General features: G+C 48.9%; 1 protein-coding gene across 15 annotated transcripts in view; it reads left to right on the forward strand.

Annotated features, from left to right (window-relative positions):
• PCBP3 (poly(rC) binding protein 3) overlaps positions 1 to 21,874 on the forward strand; it is a 188,045-nt gene extending 166,171 nt beyond the window's left edge. For 4 of the 15 annotated variants that reach the window (XM_045585304.1, XM_036445828.2, XM_045585305.1 and 1 more), the window contains 7 exons: positions 522 to 665; positions 4,238 to 4,279; positions 12,287 to 12,365; positions 13,038 to 13,097; positions 16,359 to 16,411; positions 20,030 to 20,199; positions 21,113 to 21,874. In XM_045585304.1, the coding sequence (XP_045441260.1) occupies positions 522 to 665; positions 4,238 to 4,279; positions 12,287 to 12,365; positions 13,038 to 13,097; positions 16,359 to 16,411; positions 20,030 to 20,199; positions 21,113 to 21,149 (585 nt within the window). In that variant the 3' untranslated portion in view covers positions 21,150 to 21,874. The remainder of the gene's footprint in view (positions 1 to 521; positions 666 to 4,237; positions 4,280 to 12,286; positions 12,366 to 13,037; positions 13,098 to 16,358; positions 16,412 to 20,029; positions 20,200 to 21,112) is intronic. The other 11 variants (XM_045585306.1, XM_045585309.1, XM_045585310.1 and 8 more) reach the window with 11 other exon arrangements.
• Positions 21,875 to 25,427: the final 3,553 nt, after the last annotated feature.

Consider the following 25,427-nt stretch of genomic DNA (forward strand, 5'->3'; position numbering starts at 1 on the left):
GGTCAAGCTATGCACAGCCCAGCTTATTTGGGAGGATCCAAAGGAAAGGGAGAGTTTTTCTCTCAGGACAACCCCAGGCTAACACACATGTGGAGCAACAGCGTGCAGGCCTAGAGGCAGCTGTCTGTTCACCTGACCATCGCTGGGGGGTCCCGCGAGCAAGGGCAGGGTCACATCTTTCCTTCTTAGCCCATTCTCAGACCCATACTCCTCACTGTCCTGCTGGGGTGATTGGTGCTCATGTGAGGTGATTGGCACCATGTGGGGTGCTTAGGACAATGGTTAAGAGGAGGAGGGAAGTGACCTCCTGGAGGAAACTGGGGTGGTGAGGGCAAGATTTCAAGCAGGTGCCCTCCCATTCTGGGGCATCACCCCACCCCTCTGGCACTGCAGGCCTGGGGCACTGGGACATGTTGGGGTACAGTGTTGGGCGGGCTCGGGAAAGAAGTCTCCCCACCCTCATGACTGCCACGTGTGAGACTGTCTAACGATCTCTCTTCCTCTCCTGTCCCTTTTCCTAGTCCCCACCGAAAGGTGCCACCATTCCCTACCGCCCAAAGCCCGCCTCCACCCCTGTCATTTTTGCAGGTGGTCAGGTAAGAGCCGACCCGCTCGCGGCCTCCACTGCCAACCTCAGCCTTTTACTGCAGCCCCCGCCGCTGCCCGTTAGTGCACTCAGGTTTTCTCCCTTCTCACGTGCACGTCTCCTGCCCCCTGGGCCCTGGACACAGAGCTCTCCCGGCCCACTGCCAGGCACCAGCAGAGAGCAGTGTGATGGATGTGGACTGCCATGTGAGAAAGACTGGGCAGTGTCCAACAGACAGAAAGGGCCAAGGAGGATGCCCTGTGGAGTCTGGACCCCAGAAACATCTCCCTGACTGGGCTGTGCCTGCTCAAATCTAGCTCTCAGGTGTTTTTAAGCGAAGATATGAGGGCCAGGAGCGTTACAGGTGACTTTTATGACTCCTGGTTGAGATAAGTAAGACTGTAAGAGCTAGGATGCTATATTCCCCTGAAACACACATTTCCAGTTTTCCACAGATGAATTCCTAGGAGCACATGAGAGAAGAGTCATGCCTCTAAGGAAGGGAAAGCTGCCCAGTCAGATGGGAGCCTTCTGATCAGAGCAGGCCGTGAACGTCTGCTTTACACACCTGTTGTTTTGGCCGGAGCCACTGTCCTCTTTGCTGTCCTACCGAGAAGGGCTTAGAAGGCCAGGGGTCACAAATAAATTTTATGTAGGACCAGCAGTTAACTTAGTAGGCCTAGAGAGAGCTGAAGAGATGGAGCTGTGCCCAGAGATGTCTCCTCACCTCAGGGTTGTTTGGCTCCAGGAGATGGATGGACTTTGAAAATGCCCAGCCAGTGGTGCCTGGAGGAGCTCTGTGTCCAGTCGGCAGTGATGTGTGTCTTTGTTCAAGGGAGAGTTAAGACAGACTTACCACAGGGGATCTAGGTCAGGGGAGCATGGCCATGATGTTCTACATTATTAAAAAAGAAAGAGGCTAACAATAGCCTTCTCCATTTCTCTTTACTATGTAAAGGAATCTTATCTGATCTTCAGCATTGACTCACATGTTAGGTGAAGGACAGGCCATGGTTTTTACATTTTTTTAATAGCCTCTGAGTGATGCAGCAGCTCTCACTTATTTCCCAGCATCCCCATCCAGATACTGTCCCCCCACCCCCAATGTACATATTGGTGGCATCTCTTATCCGCCACCTGACTCACATTGTCTCCAAATGTCCATGGCCTTTGCCAGGAACCTGCACACTCATCCATCCTCCTACTACAGCCCCAGGTTGGAAAGGGGGGCCCTGAGGCAGGGACCTAAGGACCCAAGGCTATGCCCCTCTCCTCACCAACCTTAACTTGGTGATGGGGAGTCACAATCAACCTTGTTCAAAAGTATGCTTTCTTTCCCCTGAAGGTTGTGGTAAGTTAGCAGGTTAGTTACCTGTGTGGTCTTGATGCTAAAGTAGGAACAAACCCATGATCACCCATCGGTGAAATGTGGGACTTTATTCAAAAGGGAGGCACATTAATATTAACAGGGGCCCAGGAAGACCTGGCTGGGGTGGGCTGTGGTCAGCACCTTGCCACCCATCTCATCTTCTTACCTGTAAAACAACGGCAGCCGGCCCACCTCTCAGTCACCGCCATCATCAGCATCTGTCCCGAGGCTATCGCCAGGCGGTCCATCTTAACTCAGCACCTGTGCCCTTGGGACAGTTTGGTCCAGCCAGTGGCCAGTCCTGGTCATCTGTCGGGGAGGGGCAAGGCCACATGAGAGTCATCACTATACTGTAGGTAATGAGGCAGAGGAGCTACAGTACAGACTCAGAAATGAAGGTATAAATGAGACCTAACTAAACAAGGGGTCCCCTCCAAATTCAGACCCTATACTGTCCTTGGACTTTAGAGATGTGTGGCCTGAGAATCACCCTAAATTATCTGTGTGAAGATACACCTCCCTGCAGGTGGCCTGCCTGTGGTCATGACACATCCCTGGAGGTCTTGGGGGTGGGGAGGGGTTGGGTGTTACAGCTTGTCCAGTAGGTGCTCCACTACAGAGAGGTAGTTCCCACTTCCCCAGCTTGTGACAGATGACACAGGTTTCATCTCGACCGAACATTTGATATGTCTGTCTACCTCTACCTCTCTCCAGAGAGAGTAGTCAGCTGCATAAACAGTTTAAGCAGAACTGAGGACCACAGCCACCCAAGTGAAGGGAAACTGAGTCAGAAACTTAAGATGTCAGGGCGAAGACCTGCCCTCTTGGAATGCATGTGCAGTTCCACTTAGACATGCAGGGATACAGTGCAGCAAGTCAGGCCTGTCACCCTGCCTGCTCTGTGGGAGCAGTGTGTCCCACCTCAGTGAATGTTTGGTGACACACTGGACTATGGCCTGATGGCACCTCCAAAAACCCTGCAAGTGAGGTGTGGATACAGTTCCTGTGGACTCAGCACAGCACAGGCAGCACCCCACTGCCCTTTCCCCAGGACTCTCGCTCTATCTGATAAGATTCCTTTACTTCCCATGAAGTGCCAGACCAGGGCCTCTCCTCCTGTGGTCCCTGGCTGGTCTTTAATTCACAGCCATGCTGTTTATGATAAAAACTCATCGGATGCAAAACAAAACAAAAAACCATTTGGCAGAACCTTGGAAACCACCCTTAGCTGGAGGTCCATGGAAGTGACTCTTGGATGGGCTTGAGGTTTCCCTCTGATTCACAGAGACCCATATGAGTGGGCATCAGATGTGCATGTAGGACATGACATGGGAGCCCCAGTTGGCCAGGTGCTAGAAGCCATGTCCCTCCACACCTGAGCCACCCCATGACTGTAAAGTGTGGTTGGCCTGGGGCTGGTGTGCACATTCCATGTCACCGAGGCGTAGTCTTTGGTCTTTACTCTCCCTTGACTCTGTGTGATTTGTTTTTTGACCATGAGTTTCTGGAAGCATCTTCGTTCATAGACTGTTGAGGCAGGTGGGGTGGGTGGCGTCTCTGTTTGTCGGGGGTGGGGTGGGGGGGTTGTGTAGGAAACAGGTGGGAGAGGCTTCAGGGCCTCACACTCGCTGTGGCTGGTCCAGTCACTGTCTTGAAGGCTAGTGAAACTGAAACCAAATGAGGCCTTGGGACCCATCCTGGTCCCCCTGGAGCTATGGCATGGGTGTGCTGCCTCTCAAGTCAGAATAGCCACCCTGTCCTCAGAAGTTAGAAGATGAACTGGCTAATCTTTGAATGATTTGGGTACATTTCTTACTTAATCTGGCTTTTGCAAAATTGGTTTTGAGTCACCTCTTAAAGGTTTCTTTTTTTGTTTGTTTTTCTTGGCATAAATATTTCCTAAAAATGTGTACTCGTGATTGGTTAAATATTCAAAAGGTTAATGATTAGTAAACTATAACAGGGGTCAGATCATTCTTAGTTTTTTTCTTTTTAAGAAACTGGTGGTATGGGAGTTAGAAGCATTGAGGGAAAAGTCATTTCCCTCTCTCCCCAATGACTTGACTTCCTGCAGGCCTCTAGGAAGTGGGATGCAACTCCCTGGCTTATGAGTGTGATTGTAGCTACAGCCAGCAAGGGACGCTGTCGAGGCTTGACTCCAGTTCACTTCCCTTTGTCCTACAGGATTGGGACAGGTGGCTTGGGCCGGTCTCACCCAGGAGAAAGTCTGTTCTGCAGGGGAGGGTTGCTACTTCCCGAGCTGACAGTGTTTCTCTCTCTAGGCCTACACGATCCAGGGACAGTACGCCATCCCGCACCCAGATGTGAGTTTTTACTTTGTTTGCCTTTCCTTCTTTTCTTGTTACCATTTACCACCTGCATGTTGCTGTGAACTGCTACAATATTAATATTACTCAATAATATTAATACCGTTCTCTCAGTGTTCCTGACCTCTGTCGTATCCAAATGACCTTGAATAACCTTTAACCTCTTAGCACTAATTCTATTCATGTGGAGGACTTGGCCTGATGTCAAATTGTTTTAGTTGTTGCTGCAGTGGGGACTTTCCTCCACACATGGGACGGGTGATAGCTGCCTTGAAACTAGCGCCCTTCCCGCCCCCTATAGGCGGGGGTAGCAGTGTCTTACAAGCATCTAAGAAGTGAGATGACGGTGTTGTTAAACAAGTCTGAGATGTGTCAGAAAAGGGTATTTGAGCACCCAGGGAAGCTACACTCTCCCATTTCGAAGCCCTAGTTGAAACAGGGTCCACATGTGTATGAAGGCCAATGGTGACAGGCCTTAGTTTCATTCTAGGGTTAGTAACATCAGTGCTGGAGAAAAGTGACAATCCTAATTCACTTCAGGAAGAAGCATCCTAAACTCCTGTGGCCTAGAGGCCAGGGGGGATGCATGCAACTCTCACGGCCAAGATATGGGGCAGCAATGGAGAGCACAAGGGTTTTCTTCCTTGGGTTTAGCTATAGTGGATAAACAGGGAGACACTAGCTGTGCCAGGAAAAATGGGAGGCGGGGGCAGGGAGAGAGGAAAGAAAAAGGAAAGAAGAGGCTAAGGTCAGCTGTTGGTTTTGCTGCTTTTGGCAGGTGGAGCAAACCTGCAGCCAATTTTGAGAAGCCTTTTTCTTCTCTATACTGTCCTGCACATTTGCCGAGCTTCAAATCCTCTGACTCTGTTCCTGTCAGGGAGGGTCTCCAGGCAGGCGAGCCTGCATGGGGTTTTCTTCAAACCCTTACACTTTGAGTTGTACAGGTGAGGGAGGGTCATCTGAATAAGATGCAAAGACAGGGCAGGAGAGAGTTTTTAAGAAGTAAGTAACAGTAAGCATTGGAAGTACAGAGATCAGTTCATCATCATTGAAAGAAATTTCCTATTAAGTAGAAAAGAAAGACTGATGGTTTTTCTCTTTTAAAAAACACCTTATTAATCAGCACACATTGGAATTAAATGATAGGGGATGTGGTGAAGAGAAGTCCCTCCCCACTCATGACACCCCCATGGCTATTTTTAAAGGTTCCTGGTTTTAACCCTGCAGTGAGGACAGTGTAACTCTAAATCAGTGATGGACATACTTGCCTGCCCCCACTGGGAAGCCATCTTCCTCCTGCCCAGATGTGCTGTTAGGGCCCCACTTGTGAAGTAGAAACTTGGTGGAGGGGAGCGGGGCACAGCTCTGTCTCACTCCAGTCCCTGCACCTGCCTGCTCAAGACCACTGCTGTAGCTGCCTGTGGCCACCTCAGCCTCCTCCTTGAGGACATGTGCTGATACCTGGCCCTGCCATTGGTATCCCCACCTACCACATTCTCTGTTATTTGGGATGCTCTTCACCTTTCTATGAATTTATTTTAATTAGATCTCATGGTGGGTGGAGGGTGCAGGTGTGAACCTTCTCAGTCTTCTCCAAAGAACCATCAGCAGCTTTAAAAAAAATTGATGTCTCATACTCCCAGGCATTGCCTGTGAAAATGAGAGTGGGCATCTGTGAGATCCCAACAGCTGGTTGGAGCCACTCTTAGCCCAGGAACCTTTCTGATGCTGGTGATGCCTGCCTGCATTGTCTTTGCTCACAGCCCATGGGACTAAGGGAGGCATATGTTAGCACCTAGGGGAGGGCTGGCCTGGCCCCATGTGCAGGAGTGCCATGCAGGGAGAAGGGTTGTGTGTGAGCCCAGGTGGGGTCAGTGGCACTGCTATGGGCAGGTCCCACAGCCTCTAATGGAATGCTCCTAGTGGAGGGGTCGGGATATCAGAATGGATCCAAGAAGCCTGGTTTCTAGGATGGCACAGCCTTCATGTAACCTGGGGCAAGGCAGCCTTTTGCCCTTAGAAATTCGAATGTGTGCAGCAGCAGGCATGAAGACCTGGCTCTTTGACCTTTTTGCAGCTGGAAAACTCAACAGTGGTCTGGCCTTTAGTGAAGGGCACCAAGTCGATGCTCAGACCCACAAGCCCACTGTGGTCTCACAACTGTTGCCTCCGGGCTCAAGCTCTGAGCTGACATAGAAGCATTTCTGGTCTGAAATGTCCACTTGCGAGCATAAACACCTGTGTGAGGGTGAGGGATTTTGATTGGTTTGGTTGACTGACTTTTATATCAATCAGTTGTTTTGCAGTTTTCATGTGATTTTCTGATTTTCTCAGTTTCTCTTAAAAGTGGGGAGTTTGACAGGTTGGTTTATTTATTTATTTTTGTTTTGTTTTTTTATTTTTTTCAGATTAGCTTAAACTGGTTGAAACGTGGAACAGGTGGCTTTCTGTGGGGGACATTCTGCTCTCTGAACCAGCAGTGGGATGGGAAGCAGATATTGAAAGCAGACTAGGAGGAGCTTTTATACTTGTAAATGTTTTTCTTGCAGGTACACAATGTTGAAGACTTGGACAATCACTTATAATCCAACCAAAACAAAAATAAAATTACTGTGATAGTTAGGAAGGCATTTTTAATTTGAGCTTATTATTCAGTAGTAATCTTAAAAGTTTCATTTCTTTAGAACTCAAATATAATAATTACAGGAAATGCTAATTTATTTTATTATATAACTGAATGCACATTTAAATATTTCAACCATAATTGCTGACACATACACTATAGTCATCTTTTAGTATCTTAATATCTTACCTGAATCAGACATATAGAACTAAATTATACGTATTTTTTCTGTGCCCAATTTTAAAGAAGACTTTCTGATTTACCCTAAGAGTCATCAAATACCTCCCACCTATCTTGCCACCAGTTTCCTTCCAGGTTCTCTCATCCTTTCACCAGAATCTTTCTGCAAACTTATTGCTCTTATACATTCTGGAGAGGCACAGAGACTGCTGGATGTCGGGAGGACTACAGCTGTTGACCACTAGAGTGCTAGGACAGCTGCTCACTAATCCCAGATGCTGTCCACCCCCTTCCACATGTCCTGCCTTTGGCGTCAGGCAGCGAGGACTCCAGGCAGAGAGCTTGGAAGCCTGGACTGACAGTGCAGTGACTGTCCCATTCTGTCTCTCGTCCTATATTTTAGCACTTTAATATGATTACACCAGAAATTGTTTTCTTCTGAAAGCAGTTAAGTTGAAATCAATAATTAAAAGATGACTTTTAAAAAACTTATCTTTATGGGATAAATGGAGACATACCATGTTCATGGATAGGAATACTAAGTATCTTAATTATGTTGAGGTACAAAAACGCAGTACAATTGCAATCAAAATCTTGACGGGTTGTTTTAAATATTTATATGAAAGCACAAAGGCCAAGAATCACCAGTATATTCATGAAGAGGATTATGATAGGGAGGTTTGTCCTAGTGATGATAGGAAGACCTATCATAAGGTGGTCCTAACTGAGACAGTGTGGTTTGGGTGAAAGGATAGACCATAGGCAATTGGATCCGACCAGAGAGTCTGATCTGACCTGTGTGGGTGAGGGAGCCTGGTCTATGACAGATGCCAGGATGGATTTTTACAGCTTAAACTAAACACCACTCCTTATGTATGAAGTACTTCAACACAAGAGATAAATGTAGCACTTTTAGAAAAAAATGTAGTAGAATATCTTTCTGTATTCAGGTCAGGGAAGGATTTCTTAAAATATAAACATATGCTATAAAGAAAATATTAATTTAACCACACTAAATTTAAAAATTCTGTTTCTCTAAAGACACCATAAAGTGAGTGGAGAAGAGTTCTTTTCAGCAGATGTAACTAAAATAGGATTAATGTTTGAAATACATATGGAGTTCTTGTGAATCACCAAAATCAACCCAATAGAAAAATGGGCAAAAGATACAAGCAAGCATTTTTATAGAAAGGAGACATAAGTACATATCCTGCTGCCAAAGGGGTGCAATTCCTGCTAAGGAAGGTAGTTGTATGGTGTGTTTTGTGATAACTCTTGAGTTGTTTATTTATGGATACTTACATTTTAGTAATTGTCTGTGTTTAGTATTTGTCTTCTGACACAATGTGTAGGTAACACAACATCAAGCCACAGTGATAGATCTGTAATATGGTACTTCCACTGTTCCTTTCCTCTCCCCTCTTTTTCCCCTCTTCATCATTTATAGGCACTGGTGGGAACTAGAAGTCTGATTTTTTTATATGACAGAAATAACTCTCAAAGTGGGAATTCCCCTTAGCACTTTGTCCTGCTCCCTCCTTTAAAAAAATGGAGAATGTAGAAATTAACTCCCAAAGAGGTGAAGTACTTGACTAAGGGCAGAGCCTAGTGGAGAGATTCCAGCTGACATCTGTCCATTACCCCCTCACCAGGGGTGTTTATCTAGGCACCACGGTGGGTACTGGTTCAGCACTTCCTCAGGGTGTCACTTTACACTCGTGCGTGAGTGGGAGGGGATTTTTTTGCTGGTGTGGCCCTTGCTTCATAACAGCAAGTACATTACCGGGGGAATTGCTAAACTCAGGATGTCAGAGTCCTGGGTGCTAGTGGAGCTGTGCCTGTAACACACATGGTGGCTTTGGAGCAGAGCGTGCTTGATGCACTTCCAACTGCCGGGCAGGCAATAGAGAGACCTGGGGGCCTCCAAGGGCGGAGCTTGTGGACAGTGAGTGGGAAAACTCCTGGTAGTTTCCATGACTCTGCCCCAATTAAACTGGACAGCACTTCACAGCCTGCCATTTACATGTGTGGGTTCCCCCACCTTACAAATGGAAAGGGTGGCCCATGGACACCAGCTGGGCCTGCCTCCACAGAGCTGTCAGGGTTGTGGCCAACTCAGGCATGTTCTCCTGCCTCCAGAACCCCATTCTTCCCACTGACCAATGCACAGCTGTGCACTCTTGGGGATGCAGGGACATAGGAGAGGGCCTATCCTCATGGGAGCATGCCAGCCTGGCCATGAGCACATGAGCAGGTGACAGGGGTAAAGTAGGAGAACAGGAGCAAAGAGCATTCTATCAGGGCTTTTTAGGCTCCTTGCTAGCCTCCTCCACCCCCCACCCCCTGGGGAAGGACAAGCCCCCAAGGGGCTGGTCACACACCAGCCCACTACCCATGTGCACTGTGTCTGCATGGAAATCCCAGTCCTGGTCAGAGCCAGCATGCCCTGTCCTTGATGACTGCCTGCCCTGAGACAGACTGAGCTGGCCTTCGCTCTCCAATTTTACATTTGTTGTCTCCAGAAATGGGGTTTTCTTAGCACCCTGGGAACTTGTAGTTACCTCCTTGTGAGGAAGCCTTAGGCCTAGTGTGAACTCTCCCTGAGCACAGCCCCCTCCAAATGTCCCTGTGACTCCATGTGACCTGCTGTACACAGGACACAGCTGCACTTCCCCAGTCCATCAAGTGGGAGTGGGGTTTGCAGGATCACGCCGGTGCAGTTAAGTCCTCAGGAGGCCAAGAGTGGTTTCGTGCACTCCTTAGCCTTCACACCCCAGGATGCCTTTGGGTGTTTGCTGTCTTCCTATAAGGTACTTTCATGTCCCTGGAAAGAGGAGCCTTTGCTAGGCTGCCCAGCTGTGCAACAGACTCTCAGGCCCCTTTTCTGCAGGGTCCCTTGGCCTCTTAGCATCTTGCCTGAGGCACATGAGTTGCAGCCAAATCTCATCACTTGTTCTGTGATAATGTCTCACGGACATGCTCTCCTGGCACCTTTCTCAGGGGCTTTGGTGTCTATCCATTCAGGCACTCTGTGCCTAGTGAAGTTAGATCACGGGGCATATGTGCAAGGCAGTAGGTAACCATCAGACCCAGCCCCTGCTTGGCCTTGACCAGCACCACTCCATCGATGGCGAACTCTTAAAACTGAATCTGACCCCAGGTCACCAGATCCCCTAACTTTCTCTCCTCAGGACCAATAACTGTGTTTGGGGTGGCCTCTTGGGGTCTGGAATGTGGCCAGTTGTTCCTGAATAAGCCCACCCAAGTGCTGCAGGTCAGGGAGCACCCTAGAAGACAGGGAGACATCTGAGAGTGGTACAGGCTGCTTTCTATTGTAGATGCACTTAGAATGTCCGGGAGGGAGGGAGGAAATTGGACAGCTCCATAATGTTAATGCTGCAGGAGCAGCCTAGGAAGACAGACCACTTGCATCCCAATGGCTCACAGGGCCAGGAATCTCCCTCAAAGGTGTGACCAGGTGGCCACATGCTGATTGTGGCCCAGCTTCAGGCTATAGCTGAGGACCACACTCCTCTTCACACCAGGACCCTGACCTTTGGAAGCAGTAGGTGGCCAGTTAACAGCCCAGTCCACCCTGTCCCTACAAGCGGCCCCACAGGGCTCAAGGACAAGGATGGAACAGCAAGCTCTGGGGTAGGCATCGTCTGGGGGCAGCGATGATTCTCCATGCACTGGGAAGGGGCACTTGGCGTTTATCTTAGTGCTAGCTAAACTGTTAGAAGAGCATGCCTGGCTCAGTGGGCCAGCAGCAAAACCACTAGTCCATGGCCCCAAGATCTGGTCTGTGTAGGTGCTGGGATATCAAACCCAAGTACAGTCCTCACCGGTTTGGCTCATTGGATAGAGCTGATAGAGCGTCGGCCTGCGGACTCAAGGGTCCCAGGTTCGATTCCGGTCAAAGGCATGTACCTTGGTTGCGGACACATCCTCAGTAGACGGGTGTGTAGGAGGCAACTGAATGATGTTTCTCTCTCATTGATGTTTCTAACTTTCTATCTCTATCCCTTTCTCTCTGTAAAAAATCAATAAAATATATTTAAAAAAAAAAAAAAAGAAAAAAGAAGAAGAAGAAACCCAAGTGCACAGTCTCTGTTTTCCTGAGACATTTTTGAGGAGCTGCAGGATTTCAGATGAGACAAATGTGGGCACCACGTCAGATCTTCATGTTACCTGGGAACACCAGCTCTGCTCCCTGAAGGCCCCCACCTCCTGGCCTCTGAGGGACTTCCAGAGGCCCCTGTTCTTCCTCTTGATGATGCCGGGGTCAGCTCTGGAAGCTGTGCTTGGAGCATTTGGGCTGGTCTTCCTGCTTGGAAAAGGCTGGGGTCTGAGGACAGTTCCTAGAATGTATTAACCCACCCTCCAAGGCTGCTGGAGGCCTGGGCTCTGTGTCCCAGTCAGGCATGAGAGTGTCCAACCCCAACATCTCCGAAGTGGGGAGAGGATGCAGCCACCACTTTTGGCTCCCAAGTGTGGCCAAGTCTCATCACATTTATCTTTATCCTTTTTTATGTTTACTTTTCACTTTAAAAAATGAGACTCAGATAAAATAACTAAATTGCATTTCAAAGCCCCTTCCCCCATATTCTAGTGGCTGAAGATGGGGAACAGGTAGCCGCCTGCTCAGACATAGTGGGTGCACGGACAGGGAGGCCTCTGGGTGCTCTTACGCACACCCTCCACAGAACCTTCCAGTACTACATCCTATAATCTTAGAGTATGAGGCAGGGCTGGGGCAGGGCAGGTTTGCAGAAGGGAGCATCACATGGGTTCCCTACAGATGCACATGAGCTCCAAGTGACAGCATGACTGAAAACTTTAAGACGTCCAACTTAAAGTTTGGTGGTTCTCAGACCTTCCCTGTGAAACCCAGGGGCCCAGCAGCCTCCACACTGGACTGGGGTCGCTCTTTCACCCAGGCCCATGTGATTGGAATAGTCCTGCTGGTTCAGACCAGAGCTACCAGGGAGCCAAGGAGAGGAAAGGAGCTCAATGCTCCTGCCTACAACAGTCCATTGGTTTTCCCAGGCCAAGTCCTTGAGTTCCACTGCGTCTGCCATGTGTCCGCATGGCCTCTCTTTGTATCTATTTGTAGAGTTCTGTTACTGCCTTTTTAATTTGGTGTGACTTGTACTCGATGACAATAACCTTCTTAGCTCTCATGTCCCTCCTACCCCCAGCAGTTGACCAAGCTCCACCAGTTGGCCATGCAGCAAACCCCCTTTCCTCCCCTCGGACAGACCAACCCCGCTTTCCCCGGTACGTACCCAGCTGCCCTTTCTGACCTCCTCTTCTCACCTGGGGACTTTCTCTTTCTGAACTGACTTTATTCAGGGCAGCGACAGAGCAGGTACAGTTGTAGTTGTGAATGCCAAGGATGTGTTAACACGCTGCAGTGTGCACGTTGCTGAGGGCCAGGCGGGAGACCTGTGTGTCTCCCAAGGTGAGTTAGTCACCTCACAGCTGGCCGTCTTGTGAAGGGACATCGGCCCCCTCCAGGATACGGAGCTGTTCTGCGCTGCCCACAGGCATCGTGGGGGGCCCTTTCAGCTGATGCACCCATCGGGCCAGCCATGGAGCCTGTTCTCTCCAGGAGTGGAGGCTCAAACAAGCATATAGGGATGTTCTTCTGCAGGCCAGTGCACGTCCCAGGACTGGCACCCATCCAGGGCGGCACTGTCCTGCCCCTGGGATAAGCCTGTCCCCAGCCCAGGGCACAGTGGTCCTCATCTCCCCTCTGGGCACAGGAGCAGGGATAGATTCATTCTGATGACACACTGAGCATTGGCTTGGCAGCTGTGGCTGGTGATAGTCCACCAGGCATGCTGGTCTGCCATGCACCAGTCAGATTTTGAGCTTCCCTAGTTGAAGTGACCTTGCTTATCTCCTTGAGGGCAAAATATTAAAATCTGTTTCTTCTTTGCTCTCCAGGAGAAAAGCTGCCTTTACACTCCTCCGAAGAAGCTCAAAATCTGATGGGCCCGTCGTCAGGTAAAACAAAGCACTCTAGTGGACAGTGGAGGCCTGGGTATGACCCGGGAGGGGGGGCAGCCAACTCCTCGGCAAAGGGAGGCCCGTGCCATGGAGCCAGAGCCCACACCAGAGTCACAACCGCAGTTCCCAGCCTTTGTTTGGGACACTGTTCGGACACTGTTGTGGTGGGTCATGGGCTCCAGAGCACAGCTGCCGAAGTCCCGAACATGGCAGAGTCACCATCGCTGTTGTCATTTCTCTTCCTAGTGGGGGCCTGTAGTGCAGACTTTACTATGATGTTTGTCTTCCCCAAAGGTATTTCCTGGGAGGCCGGAGGACACTCTCATGGATAAGAGCACTCTGGGCACCCCTTCTGAATCTAATTAAAACTGTGCTGGGACACCACAGGGCAAAACAGAGATTATACACCCCATTACCCAGTGCAAGGAGCAGTGTGGTCACTGGAAGCCTGTAGCCTGGCATAGTGGGTTTCCTATGAGGGGGTCGCTGCGCACTCTCCCATCCCTTTGAAATCCTGGGTCATAGCAGAAGAACGAGTGTCTGGCTCTAAAGGGAAGACACAGGGGAAGAGTATTTCCAGTGGTGCTGGCTGTCACCCCAGTGGTATGTTCTGAGCCCCAGGGCACAGCTGAGGCTGGATGAAGCCCCAAGACTTTCCCACAGTTGGTGTCTGTGTCCAGCTATGCCCACTGGGACTCACGGGTGTCTTGAGGCTGAGACAGTGGCTTCGATGCCTCATGCACTGGTGATGGGTTCCACCCTGGTGTAGCCTTTATTTAAGTTAATGAATAATTTAATGAATGAAAAAAAGAAAATATTTATGGAATATTTTTATTATGGAATGGATATCAGCCCTTACAAGATTAATATCTGGGTGATACACGTGTGTCTGTATAGCCCTTAGCAGTTTATAACGTGATTTTCTATAATTACCCAGCAAATGTTCCTGGAGATGACCTGGTGAACCATAGAACCTGGCTTGCCCAGAATACTCAGTCCTCACCTTCCCCCAGGGTCCCTCCCCTTCAGGCCTCAGGGATGGGGTTACTCCTATCTGTGACGACCTCCTTCCCAAGGCCTCAGGTGACCTGAAATCCATTCACTCTCATGCACATAAGAACTTGCATACATTCACATGCACTCACATGTTGTCCCCCATCACAGTAGGATAAGCAAGGTAGTCATGAGAGGCATTGGCTTGTTTGACAGGACCCTAAATGGCTGATGTCAGCATTGTTTCCAAAGCAGGCTCGGGCTATGTTGGGGAAGCATTGTTCCTTTCGCCCAGTGGGGGTGTTACTTCAGGAGGGAGACACTCATGCCTGGGCACAGAGCCCTGACAGGAATGCAAGTTTTAAATAATGTGTTCTTACATTATTAGTTGAATTTTATTTTCCTCTTTTAAACAAATCTGATACCTTCCTCCCTCGATCAAAATATACCAAGTTAAACAAATATGACTTGTGCCTTTATGTCCATCCCAAACCAGGCTGTTAGGAGTTCCTGTGTAGGACTCAGGACTAAGGAAATCTCTTAAATGCATTTTAAATGTCACAATTTATGGAATGTGTATAGATGGTTAAACAACCAAATAATCATAGTGAAAATACCCTTATTAAAAGAAGACAAACAACAGAAACTCTTGATTTAGCTACAAAAGAAAAATAACAGACAATTTAGGATTAATTGGTTCATGCAGTACCTGCCACCTGAGTGCCCATACTTGGTGGGTCCCCAGGACAGTCCCGCCCTCATAGGGTCACTCATGGCAACGAAACAGATGGCCACAGTGCATCTGATGTTGGGGACACCAGTGCCATAGAGGAAGAAGCAGGAAGAAGGGTATGGGCTGTGAGAAGGTAGGGGTGAGAATGTGCACAGGCTAGCTCCAGGTCTGGGGTTGGAGAGCATGGAGCGCATCCTAGGGGCACAGAGAAGATGCTGGAACCCTTGATGGGTTTGGAGTATTAAAAGCATCTGACCTGCATTTGTTAGGATCTCTTTGGGCCAGTTGTCAGCAAACTCATTAGTCTACAGAGCCAGATATCAACAGTACGACGATTGAAATTTCTTTTGAGAGTCAAATTTTTAAAAACTTAAACTTCTTCTAACACCACTTCTTCAAAATAGACTTGCCCAAGCCATGGTATTTTGTAGAAGAGCCACACTCAAGGGGCCAAAGAGCCACATGTGGCTCACAAGCCGCAGTTTGCCGACCAGGGCTCTGGGCTATATAGAGATTAGACTGAAAGGCAAGAACAGAGGAAGCAACCAATGTGGGATGGGAAGAAGGCTCAGGTTGCAGAATATTCTGAAGGTACATGAGCCTAGTCTGTGTAGTGGTCTGGTCCACTTAGCTATAGGTGGAGAGAAGCAGGGAGAAGACCCTGGCTTCAGGGTCGGGGCTGATCTGTAGGACCCAAGATGCCAGTACCATGGGGAGAGAATAACAGGGTTTTAGCTGTGGACTTTGGGTTTGAGATGTCTCCTGAGAAAGAGATGGAAGGATTGGATATAGGGAGCCTTTATCCTTTGTCCCCATGGTTCCCCTACTACAGTCCCCCTATGTGTTTTGTTGTCAAACAAGAGTAGATCTTGTCCTGAACTCTGAAGAGCTATCTTGATTTGGAAGATCCTAAGCTGAGAGATTTGTCAATAAAGATTGAGGCGTGGTGACAAATTAGGCCTGTGTCTTCATCTCCAACATAGGAACCCATGCAGTCTTCAGTGGCCCGGCAGTCTATTTTAGAATCAATGATGCACAGGCTGGAAGAACTGCCCACTGGCCTTGAAGCAGGCTGTATAGTATAGGGTCAGAGGGTAATGAGAGACAGCTGACACCAGTGGGGTGTTCAGTCAGGGAGAGAGAGGAGCAGAGTGGACAGGGAACTCATGGAGGACAGGGACCATGCAGGGTTGTGCCCTGGGTACTCCATGCAGTCCCTAAGACATGGCCACATCCCAAGAGCTGCTTAGCATGGAGTTTCCTGCGTGTCTGAGAAAGGCTTCAAGAGATGCCCCTCCACATGATGTGCCAAAATGAAAAAGTAAAACATCATTCTGCTGGGTTTTATTTTCCTTGTTTTGAGAGAAGCAGGAATTGCATTGCAGTTGAGCAAAAAGCTCACAAAGCCCTTGACCGCCAGCTGCACTGACCCTACCCCTTGGGCCAGCCCCTGGCCCTAGCATGGACTGGGCACTGGGGTGTGATGTGAGCAGCCTTCCACCAGCCTAACCATGTACCATTGGTGTGCCCAGGTTTGGATGCCAGCCCCCCGGCCAGCACTCATGAGCTCACCATTCCCAATGATGTGAGTATGCCAGAGCCCCCTTGTCCTCACTTTATAACCTGCCCATCTCTTCTCATGTTAAGCAGTTGATGGTCCATAAAAGCCCCAGAGGTACTATATAAGAAAAAAAACAAACAAATAGGGCACTTCCAGGTTTATGTAGAATTTAGATGCCAGAGCTGGCAGGGAAGCCAAGGCCCGCTGACCTCATGTGAAGGCACTGCCCTGCTTCAGGATTGGCCCTTGAAGAATGGTGGCCCAGGATGCTCTGGAGTGGCCCTGTCCCATGCTCCCTCAGTCTCTGGAGGGTTTGGGGTTCTCTGTGAGTCTGCAGGATATGGGGATGTCACAGGTTTGTCTGGATTCCTGGATCTGGCATCCACATGCCTGGACTCTGAAGCAGTGGCCTTTTGAGCTCCTGTCAGGCTCAGTCCTCCCACATCATCCTCTGAACCCTTGGATCATATAAGAATGTTGACTTGGATCCCCAACCTAGGATACCAGGGCTGATATGGGACATGTGTGCTGGAGGGGCAGCTGCCCTGAACAACACAGAGAGGCTGCTATGTGGGGGACTTGGACTTCCTTGCCCTAGGACCACAGCCCTCAGTAACCTTCACTGCTCTGCCCCTCTCACCAGCCGGGCAAGAAATCCTGCCTCTTCCTTCAGTAGATGACCCACAGGAAAGAGATGGGCAGCTGGACGGGAGAGCCCTCCAGAAGAGACCACTCTCGTCAGGAACCCTGTGCAGCTGCAGGACAGACTCCTGCACAGGATGATGTTTCTGCTTTCAAGGGCTGCAGACATGTCCTCCCACTGTGGCTGGTCCTCAAGCAGCGACTCTGGGCAGCCTACCAAGTCTTTTCACCCACACAATACGTGCAAGTCGCTACTCTGCTGTGGGCTTCCTGCCTTGTAGCCTTTCCTTAAACCACCTTTTCACCAACACCAGGTATCCCGCTCTAATCCGGGTTCTTGTTTTAAAACTGAAATGAATCTAACAAGCAAGGAGATAAGCTTGTGTGGAGAGCTGACGTGCCCGTTTCCTGGGTCCTCTCCCAGTGCATGGCTGCCATCCTCCTGCTAGGGGAGCTCCTCAGAAGGACGACGCCTTCTGGGCCCAGTGTGCCCTGAAGAGCCCATTCCTTGGCCCTTCCTTGCAAAGGATCTCATGCAGGGGATGTGTGGCCTCAGGACTTCCTGTCACCCTGGAGAGAAAAGAACAACTAGAACGAGTATCTGTTGGGACACTTGCTTATCATCTTGTCAATCTTTGTCTCTTGGTCAAAATTAAATCAGACAAAGGAAAATGGTGCCGAAACCTACATGTCACCATGACTTACCTGCAAAAAGGAACACTGAACAGTGCAATAAATGTGATACCCTAACTGACACACTGGGTCCACAACATGGCCAGCCTGCACTTATGGCCGTGGCAACCCAGGCTGGGTCAGGACTAAGAGCCCTGCAAGGAGCTGCTCCCAGCAACTGGCAACCTTGGGCTCTATCTCTGATGGTCACCACTGTGCCCTCACTGCCTGTTGCACAGCTTGCCTCGCTCTTGTCACTGTGCCTGGGACAGGGAACCTAAGGGCTCACACAGGCAGCTGCAAGAAGTGTGCTAGGGTAGATGTGCTCCCGTGGTTCCTGTGGGGTTTGGCTTGGAAATCTGGTTAGGAGGGGACTGCATTATCTGAGAGTACCTCTGTCATCTTTCTTTAAATGTCCAAGGGAGGCACGAAAGGCTTAGAAGAGAGCTGGTCTCTGGACTGAATGTCCAGGGGGCCTGGGGAACCAGAGAAGCCCAGGGGAGAGCTTATGAGGGCTTTGCCCTCCTGTCCAGATTACAGAGGCCTGTGACTTGTCACATCCCCTATAGCTACTTAGAGGAGCCTTATGCTCAGCCAGCATCGGTGTTGGGGGCTGTGCTGACAGCTGTGGTTTCTCATTGGCACTCAGACTGCACGGTTTTATCTGGAAGAGAGATGTTCCATGTCAGGGGTGGGGAGCAGCTCAGGGTGTGAAATCTCAGGGAAGGGAAATGCCCTGAGGGCAGGGAAGAAGAGAGGTGTGGGTGTGAATGTTTTTAGTAAGAAAAAACGAAAGACAAACATGTTAAGAGAATGTAGGAGGGGGGCACACAGAGGAAATCTGCCTTAGATCAGCTTTTGTTGGAGCAGAAATAGGCCAAGAAGGGCTGAGCAGGGCCACTCACACTGAAGTGCAAAGGAAGTGGACTTCCACACATTCCATTTCTAGTGGCCGAGGAAGGTGTGAAGGCAGCGGGAGGACATACCAAGTCAGGGTGGGAAGTTCAGGCGGGCCTTCCCGAGTGGAGTGCTGCCCCACATTCTTCCTCCAGTGCTGCTGCCCGTCAGCTGTCTTGACTGGCCCTGGTCAGAAAAGAGCCCTCAGGAGTTCTCTGCCAGTGGGAGGGTGCCAGGGAAGAGCCAGTCAGGGATTTCAGGCTGGTATCTGTGGAAGTCACTCTCCCTGACCCAGGGCCAGGTACAGAGTAAGGGGTGCAGCCAGTGAGATGTGGGCAGAGCCCAGCAGTGGGTGAGCAGAGCCTGGAGAGATGTGAGTGGAGTTGGGGGGACTTGGGCAGGAGGTGGAGAAAGCTGAACAGCTTGGTGAAATTTGTCTGGACAGTTGGAGAGACTGTGTTAAGGTCTAGTGAGGCAGCTGGTCTAACCTAGGAGAGAAACAGAGATGTCCTTACAGATGAGTTGAACTGAGATGCTTGAAGTCACATCAGGGACAAGAGCTAGTTGAGGTGCACTTGTGTCCCCAGTGAGCTGTTGTCATCTCGCAGGTTCAGAGTCACTTCACTCATTTGGAAATGGATTTCCTCCAGCCCTGCACCTGCTGCTGCTGACACAAGAACAGGAAGTGCTGACACCACCATCCAGGCTGCTACATGAGAGGTGGATAGGAAACCAACTGCCCAGGCCCCACTTGTCTGGTCTTTTCTTTCTCTGCTCATGTTCAGAGCTCTCATCGGCCACCCCCGTGTGAATGAAGGGACTCAGTTCTGCCCATGGACTTGGACTGCCATATACAGCAGGGACCTCAGGCTGCAATCTGGCCCCACATGTGGTGTCCTGTGTCCTAAGGAGGTCCTGGCTCTTGTACTTCTGGCTGTTTCATTCCTGAGTACTGTATACTCCTTCAGAGGCCACTGTATCCATCCTTATACAGAGATTACAGGATGGGAAGGAAAGGGAACAATTGACATGTCCTCAGAATTTCACTCAAGTTTATCAAAAAAGGTTTCAGGCAGCAGAAAGTTTTACTCTGGCTTCAAACAAACATCCCACTGCTCTGAGGACCCAGCCCAGAAGGTATCAGCATGGCCCTAGCCTTGGTGCTGGCACTTGGCCTCTGAGCTCTCAAAGGACAATGGGCAAATGGCAACCATGTGACTCTCTGGTCTCCTGATGTGTCAGGATGGCTCACAACCCTCCTATCCCTCCCACAGGAAGACAGTGTTTCTTCCTCCTGGAAGCAAGGAGCTGATGGTGTGGGGTGGAGACCAAGGCTGGGCCATTCCCACAAGCTTCCCCCAGGGCTCTGCACACTCTGCTCAGGGCTGCCATGGGCTCTTCTCTAAGAAATTCCTCTGTCCTTTTTTCTAGCTAATAGGCTGTATTATTGGACGCCAAGGGACCAAAATCAATGAAATTCGACAGATGTCTGGAGCTCAGATAAAAATTGCCAATGCCACAGAAGGGTCATCAGAGCGCCAGATCACCATCACAGGGACCCCAGCCAACATCAGCCTTGCCCAATACCTCATCAATGCCAGGTGAGTGCTGCTCAGTGCCTAAGACACTCAGAGACTGGCTAGCCCTGGGTGTGGAATGTGCCTCCTTCGGGGCTTCTCTTCCCTGCCTAGGCCTAGTCATGGAAGATGCTTGAGTCTCCACACACACGAGGCCTTTTGCACTTGGCCTTTCACCCTGAAGGATCTTCAGTGAAGGGCTAGGTGATTAGAGGCAAGAGTATTTTCAGGAAGGCAGTGACTATGCCATCTAGGACCTAGGGTCAGCCACACACCCAGGTTATTTGAAATTTAGCATAAAGGATGTGTAGTTTCAGAGAAATGTTACTATTAAGTCATTCTTCTCTCACATATCATGTGATTTTAAAGACCTCTCAACCCAGACACTTGCAGAAAAGTGCATGAGGGTACTCTGCGAGGGTTCAAAGTTACACGCGGTGGGAGGTGAAATCCTGCGACCTGGCCAGGGCACATGGTAAGGAGCCCAGAGCAGTGACAACTCTCCTGGCCATGCCTGGGCCACTCACCTGGCACATTGGAAAACACAGTGTGACCAGACCCTCCTCCCTACCCCACAATGTTGAAGGGGCTGGAGGGACGCTCAGGAGGACAGGGAAGCAGCCCCTGTGGACATTGTGACTCAGATGTCCCTAGCTGAGTGTTTGCTGTGGAAATGGTTGTGGTGGCCTAAGATTGTCCTGGTGGTTCTCATCGTGCCCCTGATATGATGACAAGCACAGGAGCCCCTGGTGGGTCCTTCTCCCTCTGCTGGCCTTTGGTCTCCAGATCAAGCTACTGAGCAGAGACCTGAGACTAACTATCCCAGACAGGAGGGAGATAGATGCCAAGGCTGTGAGATGCCACAGGGCAATACATTTCCTGTCTGACCTCATTTTGTGAGAATGCTGTAACCTGTCTCCCTGTGCCTCTCTTCTAGGCTGACGTCTGAGGTCACTGGGATGGGCGCGCTCTAATCCTGCCCAGCATCTTCCACACTGCGAACCCTGGTGTCCATGTGGCTCGCACGCTCTGTACAGACAGCCCACCCTGTGTCACAAATACAAATAGAGGTTTTCTTTACTAACAAAATGGTCTATAGAGGTACACATGCCAACAAAGCAAGTCTATATCTACAGCTGTCTGTGAGCTCCAGGCCTGTCCCTGACTGTGCATTCAGTAACTTCTGCTCCAGTCTTCTCATGTGTCCGCATGCAGCGCTTATTATGTTCAGTGCTTGGGGGCATTCCCATCTGTGACATTTTAGAAATATTGCTCCTTAGTGTCAGTGTAACTGTTTTAAGAGTTGGTTTAACATTTTGACAGGACTTCCTATTAGTCATCCTCTCCTTATCCATCTAGACCTGTGGCTGCCTCTCTCTCACCTGGCCCCACCTGCTGACTTTGTTTCCCCTCGTACCCTTGCTTGTCTTGTCCACGTGTCCATGCAGGTCTTGTGCAGGTCTCATGCTGTACCCTTTCCCTTATTCCAAGGGAAGGAAAAGCAGGTGCCAGGACCTGACCTGAGAAGTGGGATGAAGGAGGTGCTAGGCTCTGACTTCACGGAGATGTTATGTATGGGGAGGCCACACATGGGCCTTGGGCAGCTTCCGGGTGGTTGGAGGATTCGGACTGGCCAGGAAGCGCCAGTGCACCATGTCGGAGTTCAATAAATGTCATGGGCTGCCCCCACTGGCTCTGGCTCCTGTATATGCCCCTCGCTCAGACCCGCCCCCCTTGCGCACACACGTGCTCACGCGCCTGGTCACACACTCATCAGACCTGGCTCAGAGACCACCTGCTATCTAGAGAAGCTAATTCATTCTCACACAAATTAATACGTTGTCCCCTCTCTCCCAATCCTTTCTTAAATGTTTGGCTTGCACAGGTCTTTCTAGTTTTACTTTTGAAAAACTACTTAAAATGATATAATGAAAACTCTGTTCTTGCCCTGACTACAAAGTACAATTTCTAACTTGTGGAAACAGCCTATCTCACTGCCTCCATGGGCGTGGGAGGTCAGGCCGCACACGGTGACCCCAGCCACTTCCCAGCATGTACATCTCACTCTTTCACAAAACTGTCTATTTGCTCACCTCAGTGAGCCCATGGCCCCTTCTACACGCTAAAGCCCTAGTTGGGACACAGGCCCCTGGCAGAGGGAGACTCATGGGCAGACAGAGACATCTCTCCCAGAACCCATCAAGCATGCAATGGCTTGGATGGTCTGTCCCCCACACCTGCCTATCAGCAGGAGCCCCCTTTCTGTCTGCCCAAACTTCCACCAGACCTCAGATGCTTGCCTTGTATGCCTAGGCCTCCGGGACATGCTCCCATCACCACCAGGAATTGCCTGGTCAAGGTTAGGAGCATGGCATAGCGGCGCCTAGTCACTGCACACCGGACAGTTTAAAGCCATGCAATTCACAGGACATGTTGGCTACATACCAGCCACTTCTTGGGGCCTGAGAAGTGGCAAGAATGTGGTGGACACAGGTCTTTCTCTGAGCACCGCCATCAGCATGAGGGCAGCGGGTGGTCAGTAGACAAGGTAAGTGCCTTAGAAAGCAATAGATGACTGATGAGAAAGACCCAGTGATGCAGAAGGCGTCAGAAGTGCAAGGTTAAATGTGAGGCAAGGTGGGCCTAAGAAGCTGTAGCCCACGTGTGCCTGGACTGAGAATAGCAGACAGAGGGGCAGCTGGAGCCAGAGTATTGCACCTGAGCTGGTGCAGGTAACACGACAGGGTACAGGCTCTGAAAGCTGCAGGCACTGCTGAAAGGGGGGCCAGGACAGGGAGCATGAGTTCTGGAGGCATTTTGAAGGAAGAACCAACAGGATTCCTAACATAAGATGAAGACTGTGAAAAAAGGGGCCTTAGATAGGAGGCTCTCAATCTAATCTCTGGAAAGAGGCTTTGGAAGGTCTGGGACAGGCTGGGGTTGAGATATGCCAGCCCACCATGGAGATGGGATCTCTGAGGTATGATGGGCCTGTTGGGTGGCAGCAGGAGTCCAGGAGCAATTTGGGGAGGCCTAAGGGGGTTCCATGCAGTACACCCAGCAGGAGGCTGTTCCCAAATGGGATAACCCTGTGCCAGGCAGGTCACCTGCCTCACATGATGTCCAACACTCTGAGGAGCTGGGCCCCCAGACCACAGGGAGGAGGTGTTGTCGGAGCAGGCTCATCCTTGAGAGTCTACAAATAAAACTGCTATGAACATGGCTGTGTGGACATGGTATCCATTTCTTGTGGGCAGACATGTAGGAGTGAAATGGCTGGGTCATTTGATAGGTGTTTGTTTAACTTTTTAAGAAACTTCTCACCTGTTTTCTACAGTGGTTGTACTATCCTCCAATTCCCCTCACGTGTGGGAGTGCCCGTTCCCCCATGTCCTCAGCAACATATGCTAGCTCAGTCTCTAATTCTAGCCATCTCAGTGGGTGTGAATGGCATCTCCTTGTTTTATTTTACATTTCCTGTGACTAACGATGTTAGCCATTTTCTCATGTACTTATTTGCTATCTGTATCTTCTTTGTTTGTTCAAATCTTTGCCAATTTTAAAATTTGGTTTCCTTATTGAGTGTTCTTTATATATTCTGGATATGAGTCCCAAGATGCCTGTTTTGCAAATATTTTATTCCAGGCTGTAGCTTGTCTTTTCATTCTCTTAAGAAGAACAAAAGTTTTTAATTTTGATGAAGTCCCAATTATCAATTTGTTCTTTTATGGGTTTTGCTTTTAGTGTCATATTTTAAAAATCTTTGACTAACCCAAGATCACATAGATTTTCTCATATGTTTTCTTCTAGAAGTTTTGTCATTTTATTTCCCTTCTGAATTGCCTTTGCACCTTTATAGAAAAATCAGTTCTCCATATATGTGTGGATTTATTTTAGAACTCTCTTTTTCTATGCTATTGATCTATTTGTCTGTCTTTATGCCAGTACCACACTGTCTTAATCACTGTAGCTGTGTAAATCTTGAAATCAGGCAACATTGGTTTTTTTCCAAAATTGTTTTGACTATTACTCTAGGTCTTTTTTGTATTTCCATATAAATTTTAGAATCAGCTGGTACTTTCCCACAATAAAAGCCTGCTGGAGTTTGGGTTGAGATGGTATAGACCTATGGATGAATTAAATGATAATTGACAGCTTTAATGTTATGAAGTCATTGACACATTAACAGGTATATCTCTCCATTTATATTCTAATTTCTTTCAGCAACATTTGTAGTTTTCAGTATAAATATTGTGTCAGACTTATCCTGAAGTATTTCATATTTTCTATAACTGTTTAAAATTTTTAACTTTAGTTTACAATTGTTCATTGTCAGTATATAGAAATATGATTGGTTTGTGTATATTAATCTTGTATTTTACAACCTGTGCAACTCACTATAATTATGGATTTATCTATTTTTGTTAGGTATATAGTATAAATGTTTAGTGTTTTTATGTCCTCTACTGACTTCTTGGTTATTATGAAGTTGCCTCCTTTGCCTCTACTAATATTCTTTTCTCTGATATCCACTTTGATATTAACATAGGCACTGTAGATTTCCTTATATTAGTATTAGCATAGTATATGTTTTTCACCCTTTTAATTTTAACCTAGTTGGTTTTTATATTTAAAATTGACTTTTTAATCCAACCTGATAATCTCTTTCCATTGGACTATTTAGACTATTTATATTCAGTGTGATTGTTGATATATGTAAATTTAAATCTACCACATAGCTATTTGTCCTACATATTCTTTGTTACCCTTTTCTTCATTTTCTGACTTTGTTTCTGGACTCTCCTAACATTTTTATGATTTATTAGATGGTTGTTTTATTAGCTGTAACTCTTTATTTTGTTATTTTTTATTTAGGGTTTGAAAACTTCTCACAATCTACCTTCAAGTGATATATCACTTCATACATCCTATATAATAAAGAGGTGATATGCAAATTGCCTACAATCAGGCTGGCAGGAGGGTTAGTGAGGGACGACCAAATGACTGAACAGCAGGCTGCGTGGGGCGACCAGGCTTGGGGGTGGGGGGCGCGCAGTTGGAGGCAGCCAGGTCGGCAGAGGGGGCCAGTAAGAGGCGACCAGGCCGGCAGCGGGGTGGACAGTAAGAGACGACCAGGCTGGCAGGGGGGCCAGTTTAGGGTTGACCAGGCCAGCGGGGGGGAGGGCAGTTAGGAGCAACCAGGCCAACAGAGAGGGGGCAGTTAGGGGTGATCAGGCTGGTGGGGGGGCCGG

Source organism: Pipistrellus kuhlii, unplaced genomic scaffold (genome assembly GCF_014108245.1).
Source record: "Pipistrellus kuhlii isolate mPipKuh1 unplaced genomic scaffold, mPipKuh1.p scaffold_m20_p_2, whole genome shotgun sequence".
Classification (NCBI taxonomy): domain Eukaryota; kingdom Metazoa; phylum Chordata; class Mammalia; order Chiroptera; family Vespertilionidae; genus Pipistrellus; species Pipistrellus kuhlii.